General features: G+C 36.8%; 3 protein-coding genes across 20 annotated transcripts; 2 read left to right on the top strand and 1 right to left on the bottom strand.

Annotated features, from left to right (window-relative positions):
• The first annotated feature begins 217 nt into the window (after nt 1-217).
• Nucleotides 218-11153, top strand: LOC306859566 (cytokine-like nuclear factor N-PAC). Of its 16 annotated transcripts, none has more exons than XM_079400657.1 (16): nt 491-566; nt 1005-1041; nt 1275-1354; nt 1465-1603; nt 4196-4306; nt 4649-4726; nt 5019-5072; nt 7065-7115; nt 7225-7298; nt 7800-7899; nt 8009-8119; nt 8215-8316; nt 8391-8553; nt 8639-8821; nt 9163-9287; nt 9814-11152. In XM_079400657.1, the coding sequence occupies exons 1-16, from the start codon at nt 529-531 to the stop codon at nt 9886-9888; spliced, it is 1521 nt and encodes a 506-aa protein (XP_079256783.1). In that variant the 5' UTR covers nt 491-528; the 3' UTR covers nt 9889-11152. The 16 variants fall into 16 exon arrangements, with proteins under 16 accessions (XP_079256786.1, XP_079256783.1, XP_079256781.1 ...); XM_079400655.1 differs by having other exon boundaries at nt 4643-4726; XM_079400658.1 differs by having other exon boundaries at nt 8642-8821; nt 9814-11147.
• Nucleotides 11154-11303: 150 nt separating this feature from the next.
• Nucleotides 11304-20586, top strand: LOC306859651 (protein rogdi homolog). 3 transcript variants are annotated; one of them, XM_079400785.1, is made up of 11 exons: nt 11304-11514; nt 12135-12206; nt 12293-12375; nt 12510-12564; nt 13105-13185; nt 13338-13433; nt 18103-18201; nt 18280-18393; nt 18472-18521; nt 18631-18757; nt 19506-20586. In XM_079400785.1, the coding sequence occupies exons 1-11, from the start codon at nt 11437-11439 to the stop codon at nt 19545-19547; spliced, it is 897 nt and encodes a 298-aa protein (XP_079256911.1). In that variant the 5' UTR covers nt 11304-11436; the 3' UTR covers nt 19548-20586. The 3 variants fall into 3 exon arrangements, with proteins under 3 accessions (XP_079256911.1, XP_079256912.1, XP_079256913.1); XM_079400787.1 differs by having other exon boundaries at nt 11355-11542; XM_079400786.1 differs by lacking the exon at nt 18280-18393.
• LOC306859662 (small integral membrane protein 22-like) lies at nt 20013-22670 on the bottom strand. The gene is made up of 4 exons (XM_079400812.1): nt 22577-22670; nt 21869-22014; nt 21729-21796; nt 20013-21648 (listed from the first exon to the last, which is right to left on the bottom strand). Exons 2-4 carry the CDS (start codon nt 21993-21995, stop codon nt 21601-21603), a joined length of 243 nt encoding a protein of 80 aa, XP_079256938.1. The 5' UTR covers nt 21996-22014; nt 22577-22670; the 3' UTR covers nt 20013-21600.
• Between the last annotated feature and the right edge of the window lie 564 nt (nt 22671-23234).

Here is a 23234-nt window from a genome sequence, read left to right as displayed (position 1 = left end):
GCTACATTCTATTATTAATCCACATAATATTTTTTTATTTTTAAACCTAATAGCAGTTACAATGCATGTTTTGTCCCATGTCTCGTCAAGAATGATTGCTAGAATAACCACCATTTTGTTTTGTTTGAAAAATCCACTTAAATCATTTTCATTCAATGTAGAACGAATTTAGTCTATTTCCCTCTTGGTTTACATCAATGAAGAAAGACTAAACCCCGTTCGTTGAACTGTATAGATAAAGAGTAGGGCGCTTTCAAAGCTTATCGTTGTAAAGTCATATTTCTCTCCGAGTTGGTTCTCTGAATCCCACAGGAGAACCTTAAATTCAGTATAACGTCTCCAGAACCTGCTTTTCAAAAATACATGAAGCAGGTCGGTGTCCTTACACTGCTAGTGAGCGACGAGCGAAACTACAACGCTCGCGCTGCAACAGCCTCCAACGCGTCGCGTCGCTCGCAGGGGTAGAGGGGTGTAGTGGGTGTGTTCATTCCCTGCATTCAGTGCGACGTTTCTCACTAACAGTTTAAGATGGCGACCGTGCATCTAAGGATCGGGGATCTGGTTTGGTAAGATAACAATTTCAACTTTATACGATTTAATTTCACGTCAGTTCTCTTTCGTGCACGTGAAAGGCATTTAGTCGTGGCTGCAATACAATGTTTTGTTAAAAACCTACATATGGCCCAGTTTATGTGTCGTCAAGCCAAACACTGAGCAGAGATTAGCATACAAGCTACCGATTACTTTATATGTTTTTTGGGGAAAAAACTTGCGATGTTAGTGTGTTTAACGCTAAAAGAGCGTTTCAACTTAAGTTTAGGTGTGTAATTAAATAAACAATGAATTTAATACAAGCTTCGGTGCAGTTAGGGGGGCAGTTTGCTGATGGGGTCGAAACGGGTTTTGTTATACACTAGCTAGCTTGTTTCGAGGCACGAGATCTTTCATTTTATAAACGCTCAATCGTGTCACGTTTTAACTTATCGTCTCAATATATGTTTCAGGGGTAAGCTTGGACGCTATCCACCTTGGCCAGGCAAGGTAAGATCTTTTCTTGTTTTAAAAACCTGGTGAACTAGATCTAGAAAGCGTTTTTGGTTGATTTCGATCAAACCAATGCAAGAATGCTTCAAATTAAACGTTAAAACAAGTCCAGAAAGGTTTTCTATTTAGACAGTTCACTGAGTTTGAGATACAGCTACTGTATCAGCAGACTGTTTTGGATAATGTGTTGTTTTGTTACATTTACTGATCCCTGACCATTGTGTTTTCAGGTCGTCAGTCCTCCGAAGGATCTGAAAAAGCCAAGAGGCAAAAAATGTTTCTTTGTGAAGTTTTTTGGAACTGAAGATCAGTGAGTACAGAGATGATCGTAGTCTTTTACCATCACTTCCTCTTTTTTGCAGAGGATTTGAGAGATTAAACCAAGCAGATGTTGACTTTTGATATGCTTTGCCCTTTTAGCGCCTGGATAAAGGTAGAGCAGCTGAAGCCTTACCACCCCCACAAAGAGGAGATGATCAAGATAAACAAAGGCAAGCGCTTCCAACAGGCTGTTGATGCAGTTGAGGAGTACCTAAAGAAGGCCAAGGGGAAAGATCAGGTTAGTATGTTCACAAACTTGTGGTCTTGTTTCCACCTTGGCTTTTCTGTGATCTGATTGCGAGTGGTCAGCTGAGACGTTTTGTGGCTGGTATTAAACTGCATTTTAAGTGAGTCTTCCCCATATTTTGTCACACTGTACATGTACAAAATGACCTTGTGTAATGCAGATTATGAGCAGGTGTGATTTTTATTTTTTTTGACCGTCCCTCATGTGCTTTGGTACAACACAGCAAAGTTTAAACTGTGCACCTTCTCACAAGACGTCCTACAATGATTATGTATTAGGTCAATAGGCGGTATTTTGTGACTATTTGAATGTATTCGATCACATGAGCACCTACACCACAAAATGCAATCCGCTTCAATGCGTGGAATGTGAAAAAGCTCAATGTTTTAGACCCAGTTTACACCTGAATTAGCATTTTCCACTTCTAATCGGATTGATGAAAATGCATCTCTTAATACTAGGCTGTAAAATGCCTTAAAGAACCATGTGGTCTGTTTTTGTTCTTAAAGGGATAGTTCACTCACTGAAAATTGTTTTCTTTTATATACAGTGCCCTCCAAAAGTATTGGAACAGTAAAGACAAAATTACTCTGACTGTGGAGTCGAGACATTTACGAATATGAGACAAACCTACAGAATGTCACATTTTATTATTGCGTGATTCAACACACAGATGTTTTACCGGCTAAGAAGTTCAGCACTTTTAGAGTTTATCCCTCTATCTGATGTGAGTATACGTATTGGAACAGTTGCCTCACAGGTCTTTCTAAGTGATCAGCGGTGTCCTGTTGCATTAATTCTTCAGATATTAAAAACAGGGAATGTGTCGTATCAGTTATATCCATTACTTCTGTATTCTGAATCTTGCATGACACACACAAACCAGGATGACGATGAGGGAGCTGACTTTGAGAGAAAAGCAAGCAATTTGGATGCTAAAAGAAAAGAAGTGAATTAGAGCTATAGCAAAAATAAAGGGCATTGAGAAATCAAGAGTTTGGGCGACACCAGCAACCAACAACTACCTGATCGGCTGAGAAAACAACAAAGACATGTCTGTAAAATCCCCAACAACTTCCAGAAAGCTGGGGTGATGCTCTGACAATCTACTGTCCTCAGGAGACAATGACACAGAATTACAGATGCTACACAGCAAGATGCAAACCTCTGACCAGCACCAAAAATAGAAAGGCAAGATTAGAGTTTGCAAAATGCATAAAGGTCAGCCAGAAAAGTCTTGGAACTGTGTTTATGGACCGATAAGACAAAGATGAACCTTTATCTAAGTGATGGGAAAGCAAAAACGTGGAGAAAAAAAGGGAACTGCAAATGATCCCAAGCATACAGCTTCATCTGTAAAGCATGGTGGAGGTGGTGTCATGGCATGGGCATGCATGGCTGTCTCTGGAGCAGGCCCTCTCAACTTTACTGATGACTCAATGTATGATGACAGTAGCAGAATGAATTTAGAAGGGTACAAAACCATCTTGCCTACCAATATTCAAGAAAATGCCACCAGATTCATTGGGAAGTGCTTCATATTGCATCGGGACAATGACCCAAAACACCCTGCCAGTTCAGTCAAGGAATTTATAAGGTCAAAGAAATAGAGACCAAGAGTCTGGTGATGTCTATGGGTCACAGACTCACTGTTGTGATTTTGCGCAAGGGATCTGCAACTAAATAATAGCTTTTAATCTTTTATATCTGCCTTATGTTCAACTGTCCCAACACTTATGCTCACATCAATGAGTGGGATGAACTCTAAAAGTGCTGTACTTTTTATTTGGTAAAACATGTATGTGTTGAAACGGCTAATAAAATGTGAAATTCTGTAGTTTTGTCTTATATTCATCTTTTAATCATATTTGTAAATGTCTTGACTCCACAGCCGACAGAGCAGTATTGTCTTTACTGTTCCAATACTTTTGGAGGGTGCTGTATATAACTCACCTCAAGTGGTTCCAAACCTGTATGACTTTCTTTTGTCACAAAAGTAGAAATTTTAAGAAATTTCTCGTTTTGTTTGGCTGTACAATAGAAGTAAGTAGGCACCAAAACTGTTACCAAAATGGTTACCAAGTAGTCTTACAGGTTTGGAATGATGAGAGTAAGGAAAATCTTTGGGTGAAATTTGTCTCTTGGCTGAAAGGCCCTAGTTACGCCTGTTATCAAGATGTGGTCAGTCAAGACAAATCCCTCTTTACGCCCGATTGTAACATGCTTTTACGTTTCCTATCACCACTTGTGATCGGATTTTAAAGATCAGACGTACATTGCTCACACTGCCAGCATTTAACTTTTCATAAAGCATATCACAAAGTCAGCAAACTGTTGTTTTCACATGTTAAGTTTAATCTCACTGTAAGCAGGATATTTTGAGACTAATGTTTGTCAAACATCTTTTTTTATTGGATGGTAAATTCCATATAAAGCTCTGGGCTCCATTTACACCCCTCTTTTATGTTGCCACTTAATATTGACACCCAAAATGCATTGGTACCAGGTACAAACAGGTTCTTTCAATTCATCAGGTAGTATTTCAGAAATAATTCCTCATGTTGTGTAAACTTTGTTTTACAGACACACTCTGATGACAAAAGCAAGTCAGATAAAGGGCGTAAAGCGGCTAAACCAATGAAGATCATTGAAGAAGATGATGAAGATGCCTTCAAGGGTGGCTCGTCGGACAAGGTTGGAAAATATTGCTTTACCATTAAGTACCATTGTGGAGGGGAAAGGTTAGGTCATAACCCAACATGTTTTTTTTTTGTCAGCTTCATCAAAATCCTTTGCTAAGGCCATTTGCTGTTGCACCTGCTGTGGAGTCAGGTTACAATTGTGTTTTAGAGGTGGATTTGTCGAGCGCGACCCACCCATTCATTGAGACTGATGTCATCTTTTGCAGTGTGACCAGTGTATCCGCCTGACCATATTTTGACTTGGTCGAGATGCAGCTATTTTAGGGCTTTGTTTCATGAGATAAAGCCATTCTGTACACACGGTGAATGTGTCTCTCTTTCCCTTAAGGAACAGACTGATTCTGACCCAGAGCCATCCTCTGTACAACGGCTGGTCGCTGGAACAGTATCAGGATTCAAATGGGAGAGCAGTGTAGGTTACATTCACAGTTTGCTTCTGCACTTTTATAGGATCTGCACATATGCCCTTTTTTAGTTATCAGTAAGACTTACCCACAGGCTAATTTTGGTGCAGTCACAGCTTTTTCATAGCAGCTGCTCGACTGGTGTGAAAACACCTCACTTTCAAAATGCAAGTCATTATGTCCTTCACTATATAGTTGCACCTCTCACCTTGTCGCTGTAATTAGTTGCAGATGAAATAACTATCAGGTCAGTAAGTCTCTTTGGAGTATAGTTTCCAATTTAACTCTCTTCCATTATAGCCAGTAAAGGATGACCCACATTTTCATCACTTTCTGCTCAGCCAGTCTGAGAAGGTAAGGAGACTCTTTGCTGGGTGCTGAATGATTTTCTAGTTAGTGCAACCTTACCCCTATCTCTTGCACATTGCACAAAATGACTGCTCTAATAATTTCTGAATAATATCCTCCCCCAAACTGCTTCTGGCAATGCTAGTCGGCCGAATCTGCAGCATGGCAGTTGTACTGAGTTTTTTTTACATAACAGGACCGACCACGTCAAGCTTATTGGTTGATCCTCTGAGATTGTGAGCTGACGTACTCAACTTTGCAGTTTAAAAACTATTTTTGGCTATGGTTTTGTACAAGGTCTTTGTCTCGGCTGTGGTCAGGGTCCAAAATGAACTTTTCTTGTTTTATCCAGAATTTTAAGTTTCTAATTATTTACACTACCATTTAAAAGTTTGAGATCAATAAGATTTATTGTTTGAAATAAAATAATACTTTTATTAATCAAGGACACATTAAATGGTTACTCCACCCCAAAATGAAAATTTTGTCATTATTCACTTACCCCCATGTTGTTCCAAACCCGTAAAAGCTTTGTTCGTCTTCGGAACACAATTTAAGATATTTTGGATGAAAACCGGGAGGCTTGTGACTGTCCCATTGACTGCCAAATAAATAACAATGTCAAGGCCCAGAAAAGTAAGAAAGACATAGTCAAAGTAGTCCATCTGCCATCAGTGGTATTAAAAAAATAAAAATTACGACTTTATTTAACAATTCGTCTCCTCTGTGTCAGCGTTGCACCATTTTTGTGTGTACGCGTAAGTCATAATTTTAATTTTCTTTGCATACAAAAAGTATTCTCGTCACTTCATAACATTCAGATTGAATAAATATTCAGATTTAAATTGTAATGATGATAATACACAGTATTACTGTTACTGTATTTTTGCACTGATAAATGCAGCCTTGTTGGGTATAAGAGACTTCGTAAATAAATCTTACTGACCTCAAACTTCTGAGAGGTGGTGTTCACAATATTTCCGAAAATTTTAATTTTGGATAAAATAGACAGTTATGTCCATATGTATGCCTGTTAATACAAAGGAGTTGTTACCTGCAACCATTTTATTGAGTTGTTGTCAATCTTGTGCTCAAAAAGTGGAGTGATAGACCACGGAAACAATACTGTAATAAAGCAAAAAAAAAAAAGTTTTTGTCACAGCATTTGTGAGCTATAAACTATGGTCAAAAAAATAATTAAAATAAATAGGCAGTAAAAAATATGAATGGCCATAGATGTGGCTAAAAGTTAATTTTGGACTCTGGCTATGGTTGCACAGTTTGTTACATGCTAGTGTGTCTGAATAATTGATTGGATTGGAGGAAAAAATGTAGCGGAAAAGCTTGTTTTCAGCCAGCAAAGACGCCCAGCCAAAATACTCTTGTGCTTCTGTTCGTGTGCCAGTTCTACCAACAAACTGTTTAAATGACTCTTCCTTTCCTCTTGGCACTTCCTCTTTGGAAGAACATTTCCTTCTTGCTTGTCCTTTTGGCCTTTTGCTTTCAGGCACCACAGTCAGAAACAAATTGATCTTAAAATATCTCTTTATTTTATCTAAAATAATTGCCTGAGGTTTTTCTCAAAAATGTTAATTTAGGCTGCGTCAGCCGGTTTCTTGCCCTGTATAAGTTTCAGTTAAACTGAAAATCAAGTTATCATGCTCAGCCGCATGCTCCGTTTCAGTTCCTAACACTGGCTTCGCTCCTGGCTCTCAAATCAGATATGTCAGAAAGAGCTGCGTGACATTACAGCAAAGGATAATATAAGTGCAATCTTTACTGGAAACCGACAGAGCAATGAATAACATGCACTTAAGATCATTTGTGACTGTTGGGCCAAAAGGTTTCCACCGTTTTCTCACCCTGGCTCTGTACTTGGTGTTTTCAATAAATGTGTGTCTAGGATCCTTTGAGTGCAAGACTGTTTGCTATTTTTAGACTAAAATGAATCCGCTGAATTGACTTTGATTGACAAGAAAATCTCCCTTTTCCTTACAGCCAGCTTCATCAATGGAGCCCATCACCAAACGCTTAAAGATAATCGAGGAGGTGAGTGCTGTCTAGGATTTCACAGCTTGTGGTTTCTTCATTTACCTGCTAATTAGCCAGCTAGCATTGCTTGATCATTTTAATAATTGTCTGTTTTCTTCTTGAAAAGGATACAGGATCAACATCTATTCAAGCAGCAGACAGCACAGCCATCAACGGCAGCATCACACCTACAGACAAAAGGTAATAAGAAAGGATCATGTTTTTAACTTTTATACTGGTCAGAAAAAGTGGCAGTCCAAATGTCTGAGACCACATTGAAATTCCATTGAAATTCCACATTTCTAATTTAATCCTTTTTTTTTTTTTTTGTGATCTAATATTGACTTTTTCGTTGTTGTTGTTTTTTCTTTGATCCCATGGAAGGGTTTTTGTTGTTAGAGTATTATTTCTTTTTGTTTGTTTTCTATTTAATTTTTTTATTTTTTGAATGTCTGTTTGCATTCGTACAGTGCTTCCTGTCCTGCAGATGCCACTGTGTTGTGCTGACCTGTGTTTTTGTTTGGCTGCATGCAAAAACAAGTGCTCTACACTACCAGTGTAGTCTTATTCACAAACAATGACTACTTTTTAGTAAAAAAAAAAAATAAATACTGCATAACTAATGTTTGTTAAACCATTCACTTAAATCAGTATGCTGACAATACCTGTAATGTTTACAATATGTATCTGTTTTCACAACAGGATAGGGTTCCTTGGACTTGGACTGATGGGAAGTGGTGTGGTTTCTAATTTGTTGAAGATGGGGCATGTTGTGACTGTTTGGAATCGCACGGCAGAAAAGGTACAATCAAAGGTGTTTAAATATGGTTGCTTCTTATACTATAATATACTTGTTATACTAAAGTGAGTGAATTACTTGTTTTTAACTTTCTTTCTTATCATTTGTCCAGTGTGATTTGTTCATCCAAGAAGGTGCCAGATTAGGACGAACACCAGCAGAAGTTGTGTCCATGTGCGATATCACATTTTCCTGTGTATCAGACCCAAAAGCTGCCAGAGATGTAGGTCAATGTTTTGTAAATGGCTCTTCTTTTCTTTTTCAATCTGTCAGGGTGCTTTTTCTTTGGTTTACATATACAGTATTATTTCCGTTCAGCTTGTGTTAGGTCCTAGCGGAGTCCTTCAGGGAATCAGACCAGGAAAATGTTACGTGGAAATGTCAACCGTTGATCCAGAAACCATCACAGAGCTCGCACAGGTAACCAACGTCATCCAGATGGGCCTTTTATGACATTACCTGGAGAAGTCCATAACTAAGGTTCATTTGAATAGGTCATCACATCCAGAGGTGGCAGATTCCTAGAAGCTCCGGTTTCGGGCAGCCAGCAGCTTTCCAATGACGGTATGCTGGTCATTGTTGCTGCAGGAGACCGCAGTGTTTATGAAGACTGTAGCAGCTGCTTCCAGGCAATGGGGAAGACGTCTTTCTTTATAGGTACTACAGCCTTTCAGTCACGTCGTGTGGCTGTGTACGAGGTAGATGTTTCCACATAATATTAACTTGGTCTTTTCCATCGAAGCAGGGGAAGCAGGAAATGCAGCGAGAATGATGCTAATCCTTAACATGGTTCAGGGCAGTTTCATGGCAACCATCGCAGAGGGATTGACCTTGGCGCAGGCCACGGGACAGTCACAACAAACATTCTTGGATATTCTTTGCCAAGGACAAATGGCAAGCACGTTTGTGGACCAGAAATGCCAGAGTAGGTTTACTTGTTAACGTTTATAAGATACTGATAAGAAGTGTGTGTCTAGATTTGAGTTTGCCTTTGAATCTTCCTGCCATTAAACATTTTCTGTAACATGGTGCTGCTTGGACATCATAACCTTTGGTCTCGAAACGGTGTCCACCCAAATGCCTATTTAGTCATTTTATTGCACAAATTTTCCAAAGGAACACTACAGAACTATTGAAAAACTTCAATGGAAACTGGTGACTTTTAGAATCTAGAGGCAACACAGTATGACAGTTTAACCTTTGGAGCTATTAAAATGATACTAGAACGGAGCTCATTTATTTAACATTTGATCTGTTTCTTCTCAGATATCTTGCAGGGCAACTTCAAACCGGATTACTACCTGAAACATATTCAGAAAGATCTGAGATTAGCCATTTCAATGGGAGATTCGGTTAATCATCCAACACCAATGGCAGCTGCTGCAAATGAGGTAAAACAACATTTGGTAACTGAATGGATTATCATTTGGCCACATGATTTTTGGTAGAGTGATCATGTATGTATTTTAGATTCTGTAATGCATTTTGATAGTAATCTAAACTAAACCACAGAACTACATTGAACTGTAATATACATACTTAATTGTAGTATATGGATGTTTAATAGTAATTTCCCCTGCTTTTACATTAAGATTACTTTTACCAAAATATAATGCTCACTTAATCTTTAAAAATACTAATTTAATAAAGCTGTTAAATGTAATCTCAAAATAAATACAAATGTTTCATTTAATGTTGTGATGCCTAAATTGGCTTGTAGTGTTTAAAACAATACGTTTTATTAGTTTTTTTTTTGTTTTTTTTATAAACATAATAATATAGAATTTAAACTTTGGCCATAAAATTTTAAGTATGTTGTTATCAGCTTAAATAATCAGCGCCATAAACTTTGAGGACTAAATGTAATTTCGATTTATGTTTCCATTTGAAGTAATGCATTATTTCATACTTCTGCAGGTGTACAAGAGAGCAAAAGCATTGGACCAGTCGGACAATGACATGTCTGCAGTCTACAGAGCTTATATTCACTAATCCTGTATATGTGCTCTTCGTTCTGGACCACAAACCTACTTCTTTGTTCCTCTCCCTCTCTTTCTCTCCTCTGCTGATGAATTTTGTTGGGCACCAGTGATGTTTTCCCATGTATAATGGGATCTCTTTAGCAGCCTAATCTGAGCATTGCACTGACTGTAATATAGCTGCACGTATGCTCAGTGGGAGGTTATTAAACTCCCTGCGAGTGATTATTTTATGATAGAATGTGCAGTGTATTATATCCTGATTTCGTTAAGGCTACTGCATACGATGCAGTGTTGTTTGAAGATGCTAGGGTTTTTATTTATCATTCGTAACTTTACAAATAAATTCCCACATTGTAATTTTCGATGTTCAGAAATCTGTAAAGTATGAACTTTTGATCACAGACAGGCTTAAGGAGCACGATGAAGAAAAAGCCACTGCATTGCCTTAATACCCATATAAGATAGATGTGTTTATTTATTTCATCTCTTAAAGATCACCATCATGTCAGGTGCAATTTGGCCGTACATTTTAATTTTTTTCCTTCTCAGTTTTAGAGGTCACCTGTTCACTAGTAAATTATTTAGTTTGTATTGCCTTATCAGAAATGCAGTGTTTTGTTTTATTGAAATTTGGTTGTGTAATAATCACACAGAAGATCCTGAAATGATTTTATCGTTTGCAATGAAGCTAATGCTGAAAAGCATCCAGTAGTTTTGCCATTGAGTCTTGACTATCACCTCTGCATTGGATGTTTCTGGTTTCCAGCTTGACTGTTTTACAGACCGATTTGTTTCACAGCTTTTCAGCTGTTGTGGAGAAAGTGGAATAATTTGAAGATATTTTAAGTTGATTTATTTGCTTTACTTTTCAAATCGGACATGTCATTTTGTCCAAGTCAGTCAGCTGGCAGAGTGATCTGTTCATTTTTTTAGTTACCATTATGATTATAAGATGTAAAACAAAGTTGAGTCTAAAATTGTTAGACTCAACTAACATAACGTTTGACTCTACTGAATTTATTCATCATCTGTTGTTTTAATATTGTAGACTGTTCTTTTGTCTTAGCTAATGGGTTTGTTTACTGTAAATGGTTTGATTTTTGTGGCTTAAACTGAGCTGGTAATAACATGCAGACGACTTGATTCCAGTTGTGCAAGGAAGGTATTGGTGTTATAATTGGAGTTATTTATAATTTCATGTATATGTCAAATTTCTTTTTTCCTTTTGTGCGGTCATCTGAACCCTCTGAATAAACAAACCGAATGTGCAGCTGGTTTAGTTCATATATGAAATGAAAGCGAAACGCCATGATATATTTTTACAAATGTACTTTTATTAATAGAAATACATTTTCAAATAGTGTTTGGCGTCGTTAAGAAAAAAAAATCCTGTCCTTTCCAAGCCGGCAGATTTCAAGGTTACACAAACCGGAAGTTCAAGAAAAGGAGGCGTATCAAGTCTAATTGTTTACGTGTGATCAGTCTCTGGCCAGTCACACTAAGTAGCGGACTGCTCGGGTTATTTTCAGCAGATTTAGGACAGCTTGATTGAATTGTAATGCTCGGAGCAGAGGGATCTGCTCTGTCTGAACTAGCGAAGATGACGGCCGCGAGTCAAGCAGAGAGGACTGTGCTGGTGAGAGACTGATTTGTGTTTAATACATGTAAGCTGCTTCACAGACTTATGCTAGGTCATTATGATTTGACTGGATAAGTCATATTCAGATGTAGATTTCAGGTGCGTCGCAGCTGCAGATGTGTTTATTGCTTTGCCACGCAGAGCTTGTTGGTGCAGGTTTGCAGGGCAGCTGGTGGGACAAAGTCCAAATTCATCCCAGTGTAAATAGTTCAACACTCGTGACAGTGATTTGTCCTGCTTTAGCATCGTTTATCTATTGATGTTGATGTGCTACTGAGGTCTGATACTGACTGCTGTTTCTCCCTGAGATGCACCATACTGATCGATTTAATTGTGCAACAGATTTAAAGTGATAGAAATGAAAAGGGTTAGAATTTACGCACCATTGTTGTTGACTTATTTTGTTTAAAATAACTGCAGCTTCAGGCACCACTGACTTTCACTGGATTTGGGGGGGGGGGTGACGCAGTGGGATTGAAGGGTGACTGGGTTTCAGACTTTATTTCGAGTTCCACTGAAGAAAGGAAGTCATACCTTAGTCATGATGAGTGTGAATAAATGGTGACCATGTATTTTTTTTGTGAAATGTAGTTAAGGCAACTTTTTGTGTGCTTTAGGAAGAGGAATTTAATTGGCTGCTGAAAGAAGAGGTCCATGCGGTGCTAAAACAGCTGCAAGACATTTTGAAGGTATCTCCAGATACTTACTACATAACCATTCTGTATTATTAAACAAAAAGTGCATTAATAATAGTATTTGTCTGCTTTGACTAAAGGAGGCATCACGGCGTTTTTCAATGCCATTACCAGGTCTGGAAGGACAACTGAAACAAGAGAACTTCATTCTGGGCAGCTCAACGTAAGGGCCATGAAATCAGACTATTTCTCTAGTTTGGAAAAGTTTACATTTAAAGTATACAGTAACGTATGGTTTTTGTTATTACAGTTTTACTTTTAAATTTAAACTATTTTTTTTATTTGCATATGATTTAGGATGGACCAGGTGAAAGGGGTTTTGACACTACAAGGAGAAGCTCTAACTCAGGCTGTGAGTATGTTTCACAACATCATGAAAATAAAGTCAGCTTTCGGTGCGAATGGCACTGCTTTGCTTCTGGTACTTCAAACTGGACTTTTTAAAATTTATAAAAGACTACAGGTGCATCCCAAATCACGTACTTGTGTACTATTCTATGATGTTTTGTAGTATAAATGGTGTGAGTAGTGTTCACACTGAAATTTCCAAAAAGAAAAAGTGCACGTAAATATCCAGAAGAAGAAAAAAAAAAAAATGTTGGACACTTCAGCTTTAATTACATAGTGAAGGGAGAGGGGCTATCAGACTCTTGTTTATGAATGATAAAATAAGCTTATATATATATTCATACACTGCATGATTGAGTACATAGTGCATAAGTACATAGTGTGTCATTTGGGACGCAACTTTTATTTAACAAAACGTCTTCATGTCAGCCAGTGGAATTGCAATGACACTTTGCAGTGCAGTTTATCTGAGCTCGTTAATTACTTTTGCTGCTATTAGACTTTATATTAAAAGGAAATAATATATTTTTTTTTTTCTTTGCAGGATATTAATATTAAAGTGGCTAAAAGCAGTCAAGTCATGCATTTTGCATTCCGCGATGATAAACAATGGAAATTGCAGCAGGTAATGTTTCTTTCTTTCTCTCTCAATGATCTTAAAAAAAAACATAAATGAATAAATCAAAACAAGATCTTTAAAATGCCTTATTTCAACAATCTCTTTTGGGGTTTATATATTATAAAAATAGCTGTTAAACGCATCTTGCCCCTCCTCAGATTCAGGATGCCCGAAACCATGTGAATCAGACTCTGCAGTTACTAAGCAGCCGTGACGAGAGTTACACCTTCAAAACTGGCGCTGAAGTCAATAAGGTTTGTTTTTCACCATACAATAAGGTTTATATTTCACAAATATTTGGAGTTGATGTCCAGGGGACAGATTCACAAAAATCATCTGAAAAAAAGAATATAGGAAATTTCTAAAAACGAATACATGCATTCTTTGTACACAAGTACACTCATGTTTCTCATATTTAGTTAAGAACATTTAATTTTGTTTTAAGAAGGTGGCTGTCTTTTTGTGCTGCCTGCAGATTACATTCTTATTACTATCTGCTCTCAGATTCACATTTTTTAATGTGCCATCTATTTTAAAGTAAAAAAAAAAAAAAAAGCACATCTCAAGATGTTGTGCTCCATCTTTCTTGTGTCCTGTATTTGTGTATGCGCTGCTAGTGTGAACGTGCTAAATGCTACCAAAAACTGACGTAATTTCAAATGAAATAATAAAACAAGGTCCATATATGACTGTAAAGTCCAACAAAAAGTTACCTTAACTATAAAAGGCCACTTAGAATGATTTTTAAGAATATTCTTTTCAGTAATCCAAATTCTTCAAGTTTTCTATTTAGAAATGTTTGACCCCTGGTTTTCTTCATGTGTACTTCTATGGCTCATACAGGTGCATCTCAAATTAGAATGTCGTAAATTAGGAAAATATTTTTTTCTTGTAACTTATTTCAGAAAGTGAAACTTTCATATATTTTTAGATTCATTACATGTAAAGTTTCAAAAGTTTTGTTTTAATTTTGATGATTAGAGCTTACAGCTCATGAAAGTCAAAAATCAGTATCTCAAAATATTAGAAAATTTACATTTGAGTTTCAATTAATGACCATCCCTACAGTATAAATTCCAGGTATCTCTTGTTCTTTGGAACCACAATAATGGAGAAGACGGCTGACTTGGCAATGATCCAGAAGATGAACATTGGCGCCCTCCACAAAGAGGGTGAGTCACAGAGGGTCATTACTGAAAGGGGTGGCTGTTTACAGAGTGCTGTATCAAAGCATATTAAATGCAAAGTTGACTGGAAGGAAGAATTTGGGTAGGAAAAGGTGCACAAGCAACAGGGATGACTGCAAGCTTGAGAATACCATCAAGCAAAGCTGATTGAAACACTTGTGAGAGCTTCACAAGGAGTGGACTGAAGCTGGAGTCAGTGCATCAAGAGTCACCACGCTCAAACGTCTTCAGGAAAAGGGCTACCAAGCTACTTCTGAACTAGAGACAACATCAGAAGCGTCTTACCTGGGCTGTGGAGAAAAAGAACTGGAAAAAGAACTTGTTGCTCAGTGGTCCAAAGTCCTCTTTTCAGATGAAAGTAAATTTTGCATTTCTTTTGGAAATCAAGTTCCCAGAATCTGGAGGAAGAGTGGAGAGACAGAATCCATGTTCCTTGAAATCCAGTGTGAAGTTTCCACAGTCAGTGATGATTTGGGCTGCCATGTCATCTGCTGGTGTTGGTCCACTGTTTTTTGTGAAATCCACAGTCAATGCAGCCATCTACCAGGAAATTTTAGAGCACTTCATGCTTCCTTCTGCTGACAAGCTTTATGGAGATGCTGATTTCATTTTCCAGCAGGACTTGGCACCTGCCCACACTGCCCAAGGTACCAAAAGCTGGTTCAATGACCATCAGGGTTCCCACGCTTCTTGAAAGTACTTGAATTTCAGACATATGGATTCAAGGCCTGGAAAGTACTTGAAAACAAACATAGGTCCTTGAAAGTGCTTGAATTAAATTTAAAATAAATTTAGTTTATGGCGCTATTTCCAAATTGTCCTATATGTGCTGTCAAAGACAGAACGAAACGGCACAAATAATTGGGGTGGAGATGGGGTAGTGCGAAAAAAAAACTTAGCCTGTGTTGATGTGCAGCCTAGAGTTTTCTTGAGCCGCTCCCGCTGAGTGTCTGACCATTACCGCCCACTCCTGCAACGTGTGTCCCGCTCCCGCAAACATTCTAATATTGTATATCATTTTCGCGCTATTAATAAGTAAAATCACATTTAAATGAGCGCTCGCAGTTCACTTTCACTTTCGATTACATGATCACGCACACTCTGTGTAAAGTGAGCACATCTTTACAGTGCGTGAATAATTATTAGACACGTTGATATTCTGATTTATTTCCAAGAACATTTTACCAATTCCAAACCACATCAATCTTAATAACTACTATTAATTTTGTAATTAATCATTTATAAGTGATATATAATTGTCCATGAAGGCTGGAAGTGGAAAAACTCCTTATATTCAGGTGTGCAGAATTATTAGGCACATTTTCTTTTACAGGTAAAATGAGCCAAAAAAGAGATTTAACTGAAAAGTCAAAAATGATTAAATCCCCAATGAGAAATATTCAAAATAATGCAATACAGAAATTGTAAAGTTAAGACATGACCATTGGTCAGCGAAATGCTCACTGGGTCAGCGGGGTTAGACAAAAACAGGTGGAGAAGATAAGACACACGGTAACTGCAAAATAATTAAGAATTAATGTGAAGAATTAGGTGTAAACCATCAAACATTTAGTCTCCAGCGCCACCATTTTCCAGAACTGCAACCTTCCTGGAGTCTCCAGAATTATAAGATGTCAGGTTCTCAGATACTTTGCTTGTAAAAAAAATACCCTCACTTAATGAGAATAACATGCTGAAGTGTTGTTAAATACATGAAGACAAATTTGTATAGGCTTTATAGACGGATAAGTTGAGAGCAGTGTTAATTTTGACAGCAAATTTTGTTTTAGTCATGACTAAAATGCCATATAGTTTGTCATATTTTAGTCATCTGAGTTGTTTTTAGTTTTAGTCTAGTTTTAGTCGACTAAATCTACAGTAAATTTAGTCGGCTAAAATCTAATGGGTTTAGTTACAGTGCATTTATTAAGCATTTCTCTAAAATTTCCAAACTCATTATATAGGTTTGATAGTTTTTTTTATCATGATAGACTGCAATTTAACTGCGGTGACACACAACATGCCTTTGATTAAAATGAAATAAAACCACTTCTCATAAAGAACAAGAATATGGTCTTCTTTTGAATGAAATACCAATGGTTAGCTAACTATGCATTCTTTATAACAACTTGTTTATCATTCTTTCAAGCAGACGTATTTATTTCTATAAATAAATTTAGATTAATCTTTAGGGCTACTAAAGTTTTTCAGTCAAGAGCAGTGAGTGATTGTATGTCTTTCTTTTGTTGCTTGATTAACATCAATGACTCGGACAATAGCAACTAAATTAGGCTGCTATCCCTTTAAAACCGAATGCACCGTGACGGATGCAGTGTAGGCCTGCTGATACACGTTCTCCATGCTGTTTACGTTCACAGCTGTGTTTACGTGAATACTCGTCAAAACGGACATTTCGACATCATTTTGTGTGTATTTCTCCGTTCATGCGACGTGAAAGAGTACACGCGCTTTCTGTGTGTGTATGCTTCAGTGTCTGCACTCAGAAAACATGACCGAATTGAGTTCTCTCTTGCGTCGTCAGATTTATGCATATGTCTGCTCTCCTCTTACTCCCACATATTGACATTTTTTTATGTTTTATGCTCATTTTTAATGTTAACAGGTTTACAGTGTTATTACAACATTTAACCACTTTTTATTAATTTAAAAATTGTGAAATTCTTTCAAATTTAAATCTTGTACAAGAACTACAGCAAAAAACAGTTTTGTTTTTTGTAGTTTGCTGTTTTTCTAAAAATATTTTAGAAATTGTATTTGAATATTACCAGTATTAACTTCAATGGATTTCATTAAATTCTTCGAACACGACTACTCAAAATGGTCTAAATTTATGAAACCTACACATTCAAAACATTATTACTCTGAAAATTTTAATGTAAATGTTAAGTGCAAGTAAAATGTTTAGTACTGTAAGGTCTTTCATGACACTACATTCGCTGGCGTGTGAATTTGATCGGTGCTTGATATAAAATAAATGGTGCTTAAAAAGTCCTTGAAAGTCCTTGAATCTGGTGTTCATGAAAGAGTGGGAACCCTGAACCATGGTGTTACTGTGCTTGATTGGCCAGCAAACTCGCCTTACCTGAACCCCATACAGAATCTATGGGGTATTGTCAAGAGGAAGATGAGAGACACCAGACCCAACAATGCAGATGACCTGAAGGCCGCTATCAAAGCAACCTGTGCTTCCATACCACCTCAGCAGTGCCACAAACTGATCAACTCCATGCCACGCCGAATTGAGGCAGTAATTAAAGCAAAAGGAGCCCCTACCAAGTATTGAGTACATATACAGTAAATGAACATACTTCCCAGAAGGCCAACAATTCACTAAAAATGTTTTTTTATTGGTCTTATGTATTCTAATTTGTTGAGATTGAATGGTGGGTGAATTGGTGGGTTTTTGTTAAATGTGAGCCTAAATCATCACAATTAAAAGAACCAAAGACTTAAACTACTTCAGTCTGTGCATTGAATTTATTTAATACACAAGTTTCACAATTTGTTGAATTACTGAAATGAACTTTTCCACAACATTCTAATTTATTGAGATGCACCTGTATGTGCAGAATTGAACCCTCCCATGAGTATATTTTGAAGCTGTTGTGCGCTACAGGTCACTCAGGAATAGGAACACTCTTTCCTAACAGTCAACATTTTCACTGGTACTGTATGTGAAGTGAGATTGCACTCAGTGACATAATTGGTGTTTCAGCTTATGGATGCAGTAATGCTTCAGTTGACCCGCGCCAGAAACAGACTGACAACCCCGGCCAGCATGACGCTTCCTGAGCTCGCAGCCAGTGGCCTAATGGTTAGTAGTGGACCATCACTTGATCTTAATGTGCATTCTCCATGCGCTCTTGTGAATATTTTTCCCTGTTCTTTCTAGAAAATGTTCACGCCTCCAATGCCTGGTGATGTCATGGTTAACTTCTATATCAATCTCAGTAAACTTTGTTTGACAGTGTATCAACTACATGTACTGCAGCCTAACACTACTAAGGTATCAAGCTATCAGCACTAAAAAAAAAAAACTTTTCTTTTAACAGTTATTCTTAAGAATGTCTTTGTTTTCTGTTAGAACTTCAAATCAGCAGGAAGCTCAGTGCTGCATAATCCAGGAGCAATGTTGTAAGTGCTCATCACATTTCCTGTTTTCATGCTGCAACACCAGCAGTTAGTGTCATACAGTTTGATGATGTGTTTGTCACATTAGATTTTTTTTTTTTTTTTCCTCAAGTGAATACAACAACACCAAGTTCGAGGTGAGCCACGTCCATAAGGTGGAGTGTGTGGTGCCGTGGCTGAATGACACTCTGGTGTTTTTCACCATTTCCCTGCAGCTCTGTCAGCAGCTCAAAGATAAGGTGGGTGTGGCCTGTTGATATGGTAACGATAGTCATCTCACCTGCAGTGTCACTGTCATAATATAAGAGCAATCCATGGTAACAAAACGACGTCCGTGGGTTATCAGAGCTCTACTGAGTTTTGAATTAGTGCTGCATTAATTGGTTAATTACCTTGATATTGTAATACCTAAATTATTCATTGAGTAATAGAATTACTATGATCATTCTTAATTACTGACAATGAAAAGCATGTCTGATGGTATTACTTAGAATACAAAAATGAGTGCTTATCTAGAACAGTGAATGTAAAATTAAAGTTAAATATTCACAACCATTCAAAGGTTTGGGGTCAGGTTTTTAAAATTAAAAATATATTTTTGAAAAGTCTCTTATGCTCTTATTATATTAATGCATTTATTTGATCAAAAATGCAGTAAAAACAATACTGTGAAATAATAATAATAATAATAATAATATTGCAATTTAAAGATTTTCTATTTTAATATTTTTTAAATGTAATTTATTCCTGTGATGGACAAATAAAAACTTATGAAACCCAAACATTGAACTGCACTGTAAAATGTGGATCAGACCAGGTAAAATTCAGCAGTAGTTTTTGATTGTCCTGTAGACTAATTCAAATATCTGTGTGATAACACAAAGCAAAACTTTGACACGGGGGGAGCAGATCTAAACGGAATGCTGTAATCAATGTGTAATTGCCTAATAGATTTCACATGTTCGTTTCTTTCCCTTTTTTTTGCAGATTTCTGTCTTCTCTAGTTTCTGGAACTACAGACCCTTTTAAGCTATATCAGACCACAACTCTACAGTCAGTGATAATAAATATGATAAAATAATTATGCTCTAGGATGCACAAGGAACAAAGAATTCCATGAACAAGCTCCCTGAAATAATCTGTTGTGACTTTGACCATGTATTCATTTTGTGTGCTTTATTGTTCAGTATGTGTTCTGCAGCAGAAGTAGAGTGCGCAGTGTATGTAGTAAACAAACCGAATTCATTCATTTGAAACGACAGGCTCTTCAGATGAAGGTATTCAGTGACATGTTTTTGTGTTTATGCAGTATTTGTCATCGTCAGTGTTGACTGTTTGTCAGTAATCTTGCCTATATTGAAGTTAACCTCATGTAATATGTGTTTAGGCTTTAGGAAGGAAATGCTACTAAATACACGATGCTTGCATTCTTATGTTACAGAAACTGTGAAATATTCCAGTTGATTTGTTGAGAGACCTCTTCAAACTCATTTTACCAGTGTTTTTGCCTTTTAATCCAGGGGGTTGTAACATTTGAACATTATCTGATGCCAGGGATTATCATCAATGCAGAAAAGTACAAGCACTGAGATATTATCATGTACTTATGAATGTGCATAAATGACCAATAGTGTATTTGCCATTGTGACTCAACTGTGGTATGACTATAATAACACTAAGTGACAAATAACAGTGAACAGGTCAGGGCTTCATATTCCATTAAAATTACACACATTCCTAAAGATGGCTGATTAGGGAGCAGAGTTCAGCATTCTGTGAAGAAAAAAGGACTATTATATCAAGCGATAGTTCAGATGCTGTTCAGGGTTTGTGATCATTACAGAAAAGTTTCTCTGTGCTGATAGTTCATTTACTTTGTCAGCCTTGTTTATTTATTGTTACATTTATTTCATGTTAAATGCACTTAATTTGTGTCCTTATTGATGACTTGCATGCTAATTTGAATATTGATTCAAGTTTAAGCAAAACCTAAGCTGTTTACATGTATATTTCATGCTTAATATAGAATATTTTGTGCAATAAACATACTATCAACATTATGAACTTTACTTTGCTCTTCTCCCATTTCTCAATTTTCTTTACTCTAAATAAAATATATAGGCAAAGGTTAATTTTATTTGCTATATGCTGTTCATTTAAAAGGTATTTTTTGTTTACAAAGTCTAAAATTTATACAAATGTGGTACATTATAAAAAGTTAAACAAGTATTGACACTTTTTCCAAGGTAGAGTTTTCACGTGTAAAGCATTTATCTGTTTGCAAGTCTCATTAGCATTTAAACTTCTCTCTTTATTTATGTTCTGTAGTGGGTAGGTTCTGTATTATATACATTTAAGATTTTAAAAGTCAAGCATTTGAAAGAAATCCACTAAAAACACTTAAACCTTGGACAAGGCAGGGGTACGTTTCCCAAAAGCAACCATGGTCGCAAGTTCCGTTGTTACAAATAGATTAAGGGAATTTCGTAAAACAAGTTTACCAAATAAACCAGGTTTATTTGAGTTAGTCTGACTTATTGTAAATTGATTTGGTTCAAAATAAGGCAGACTACCTGAAATAAACCTGGCTCATTTGGTAAACCGGTTTTATGAAACGGGCCCCTGGTTGAAGAAGAGATTGTAGGTTAAGTGGCATCTGGGAAGACCAGTCTTAACAGCCAGGTTCCAGATTAACAGATTAAACACACTGCTCAAAGGACAACTAAAAACTAGTTAACTTCTATCGAGGCCATTTGTTAAGGGCATGCATTGGTTCCATCCAGGAAAGTTGCTATAACATGCTTCAGTAGTGTTTAAGTAACCAATGTCTTCAAATAAAATCTCTGATGAAGTGAATCTGGAATCTACAATGCAACTTAAATCATGTGATTTCCTTAACAGCATTTAACACATTAACACAGTAGGGAAAGGTTTTTGCTTTTATCATCCCTATAAGGAAGTATCTACCTAAAATATCTTTCTACTTCCTCCATTATTTTACTAGTTCACATATAAATAATGATTAGGTGGCATAACTGATAGAAAGAAAATAGATGTAATGGTGCCTGTTGTTTCTGGAAGATCACGGCTCCATTCCCATATTGTCGATGCCCAACTTCTGTCTTCTTGGCTGTAATGTGGAAACACTTGCTGTCATGACAGTTGTATTGTTTCATGTTATCTGTGAGATTACACCAGTAGCGGTCTGACCTTCTCATCACAGCAGCAGCAGCAACAGCAGCGGATGAGAACCAAGATAACCAGCAACAGGACCATGCCTATGAACATTTACCATGGTCTTAAAAATGATTCTTGATTACTTATCTTATTTTTGCATAATTCTATCTCACCTATAAAGATGAAGAAAACTGCAAACGAGGCAATGTCCCAGTCAGACTGAAACAACTCCTTTGATTGTAGTCTAGAGACCACATCATTGAACTGGTTCTCAAAATCCTGTTGAATGTTTTTATCCATGTCTTCAGTGAGAATATTCCTGAACGGAGGGGGTTTTTATTAATTACACGCTGTTAACGAATATTTTAAAATAGAAACTAAGAAAATAAAAAGCCTGATTTAGCCCATAAACGAATCCAGCCTGTTCAACATTCAAACGGACTCAAATGACATCCTGGATAAACAGAAGTTTTTCTTTCTAGTTTTCGACGAAAAGAACTGAAATAAATCAAGTGATAATAAACCACGACGAGAATCTTGAGGTATAAACTATATTCTAAACTTCAAAAAATAGAATGGTAGAAAATAGAATTCATAATGGAATCAAGAAAATAGATATTATAGAGGAAAATGGCGTGCTTGTAGTCTTACGTTTATTCCGTTAAAAACGACTATGAGCTCGAATTCATCCGCTTAACATGTATATTAATATTTGATGAACATTTTATCGTTTCCTTTTAAGCTATTAATCTTACAGAAGTTAGGAAACTCAAAGAACTCCATCCTTGTGTAATCGGGTATAAACACAATCTTTTAGTAATCTGCCAAATTATAGATGCATTGTCCCAATGTATCTTTGAGAGGATTTATCGATCACTCACCTGTTGTTTTCGTTTGTGGTATTTCCGGTTACTGCGTGCACACCTGCTGCTGTGGTGCCTTTGAGCAGGTCTGATGAAGGCTGAGATAGTTTTGCGGAAGTGCGATGATTGCACAACTACAGGAATCTAGTCATAAAAGGTGGTGTTGACAAAATATTAACAAGAGAGAATACACCTACCCAACTCGATATTAAAACAGCTGACAGGTGTGATATGCAGTCTGTATTCCAGTCAATAAATCATTTCTTTAGATTTGCTATATATTCAATGTTCACAGTAACACAGGTGTTAAAAAATATGTGACACTGGACCACAAAACCACCAGTCGGGACCATTAAAAAAAAGAGAGAGATTTATACATCTGAAAGCTGAATAAATGAGCTTTCCATTGATGTATGGTTTATTAGGATAGGGCAATATTTGGCTGAGATACAACTATTTGAAAATCTGGAATCTGAGGGTGCAAAAAAATCTCAATATTGCGAAAATCACCTTTAAAGTTGTCCAAATGAAGTTCTTAGCAATGCATATTAGTTATTAAAAATGAAGTTTTGATATATTTATGGTAGGAAATTTACTAAATATCTTCATGGAATGTGATCTTTACTTAATATCCTAATGAATATCTTGACCCATACAATGTATTGTTGGCTATTGC

Source organism: Barbus barbus, assembly GCF_936440315.1.
Source record: "Barbus barbus genome assembly, chromosome: 3".
NCBI classification, from domain to species: Eukaryota; Metazoa; Chordata; class Actinopteri; order Cypriniformes; family Cyprinidae; genus Barbus; species Barbus barbus.
The sequence above is the reverse complement of the archived record's forward strand: the minus strand, read 5'-3'. Positions and strand labels throughout refer to the sequence as shown.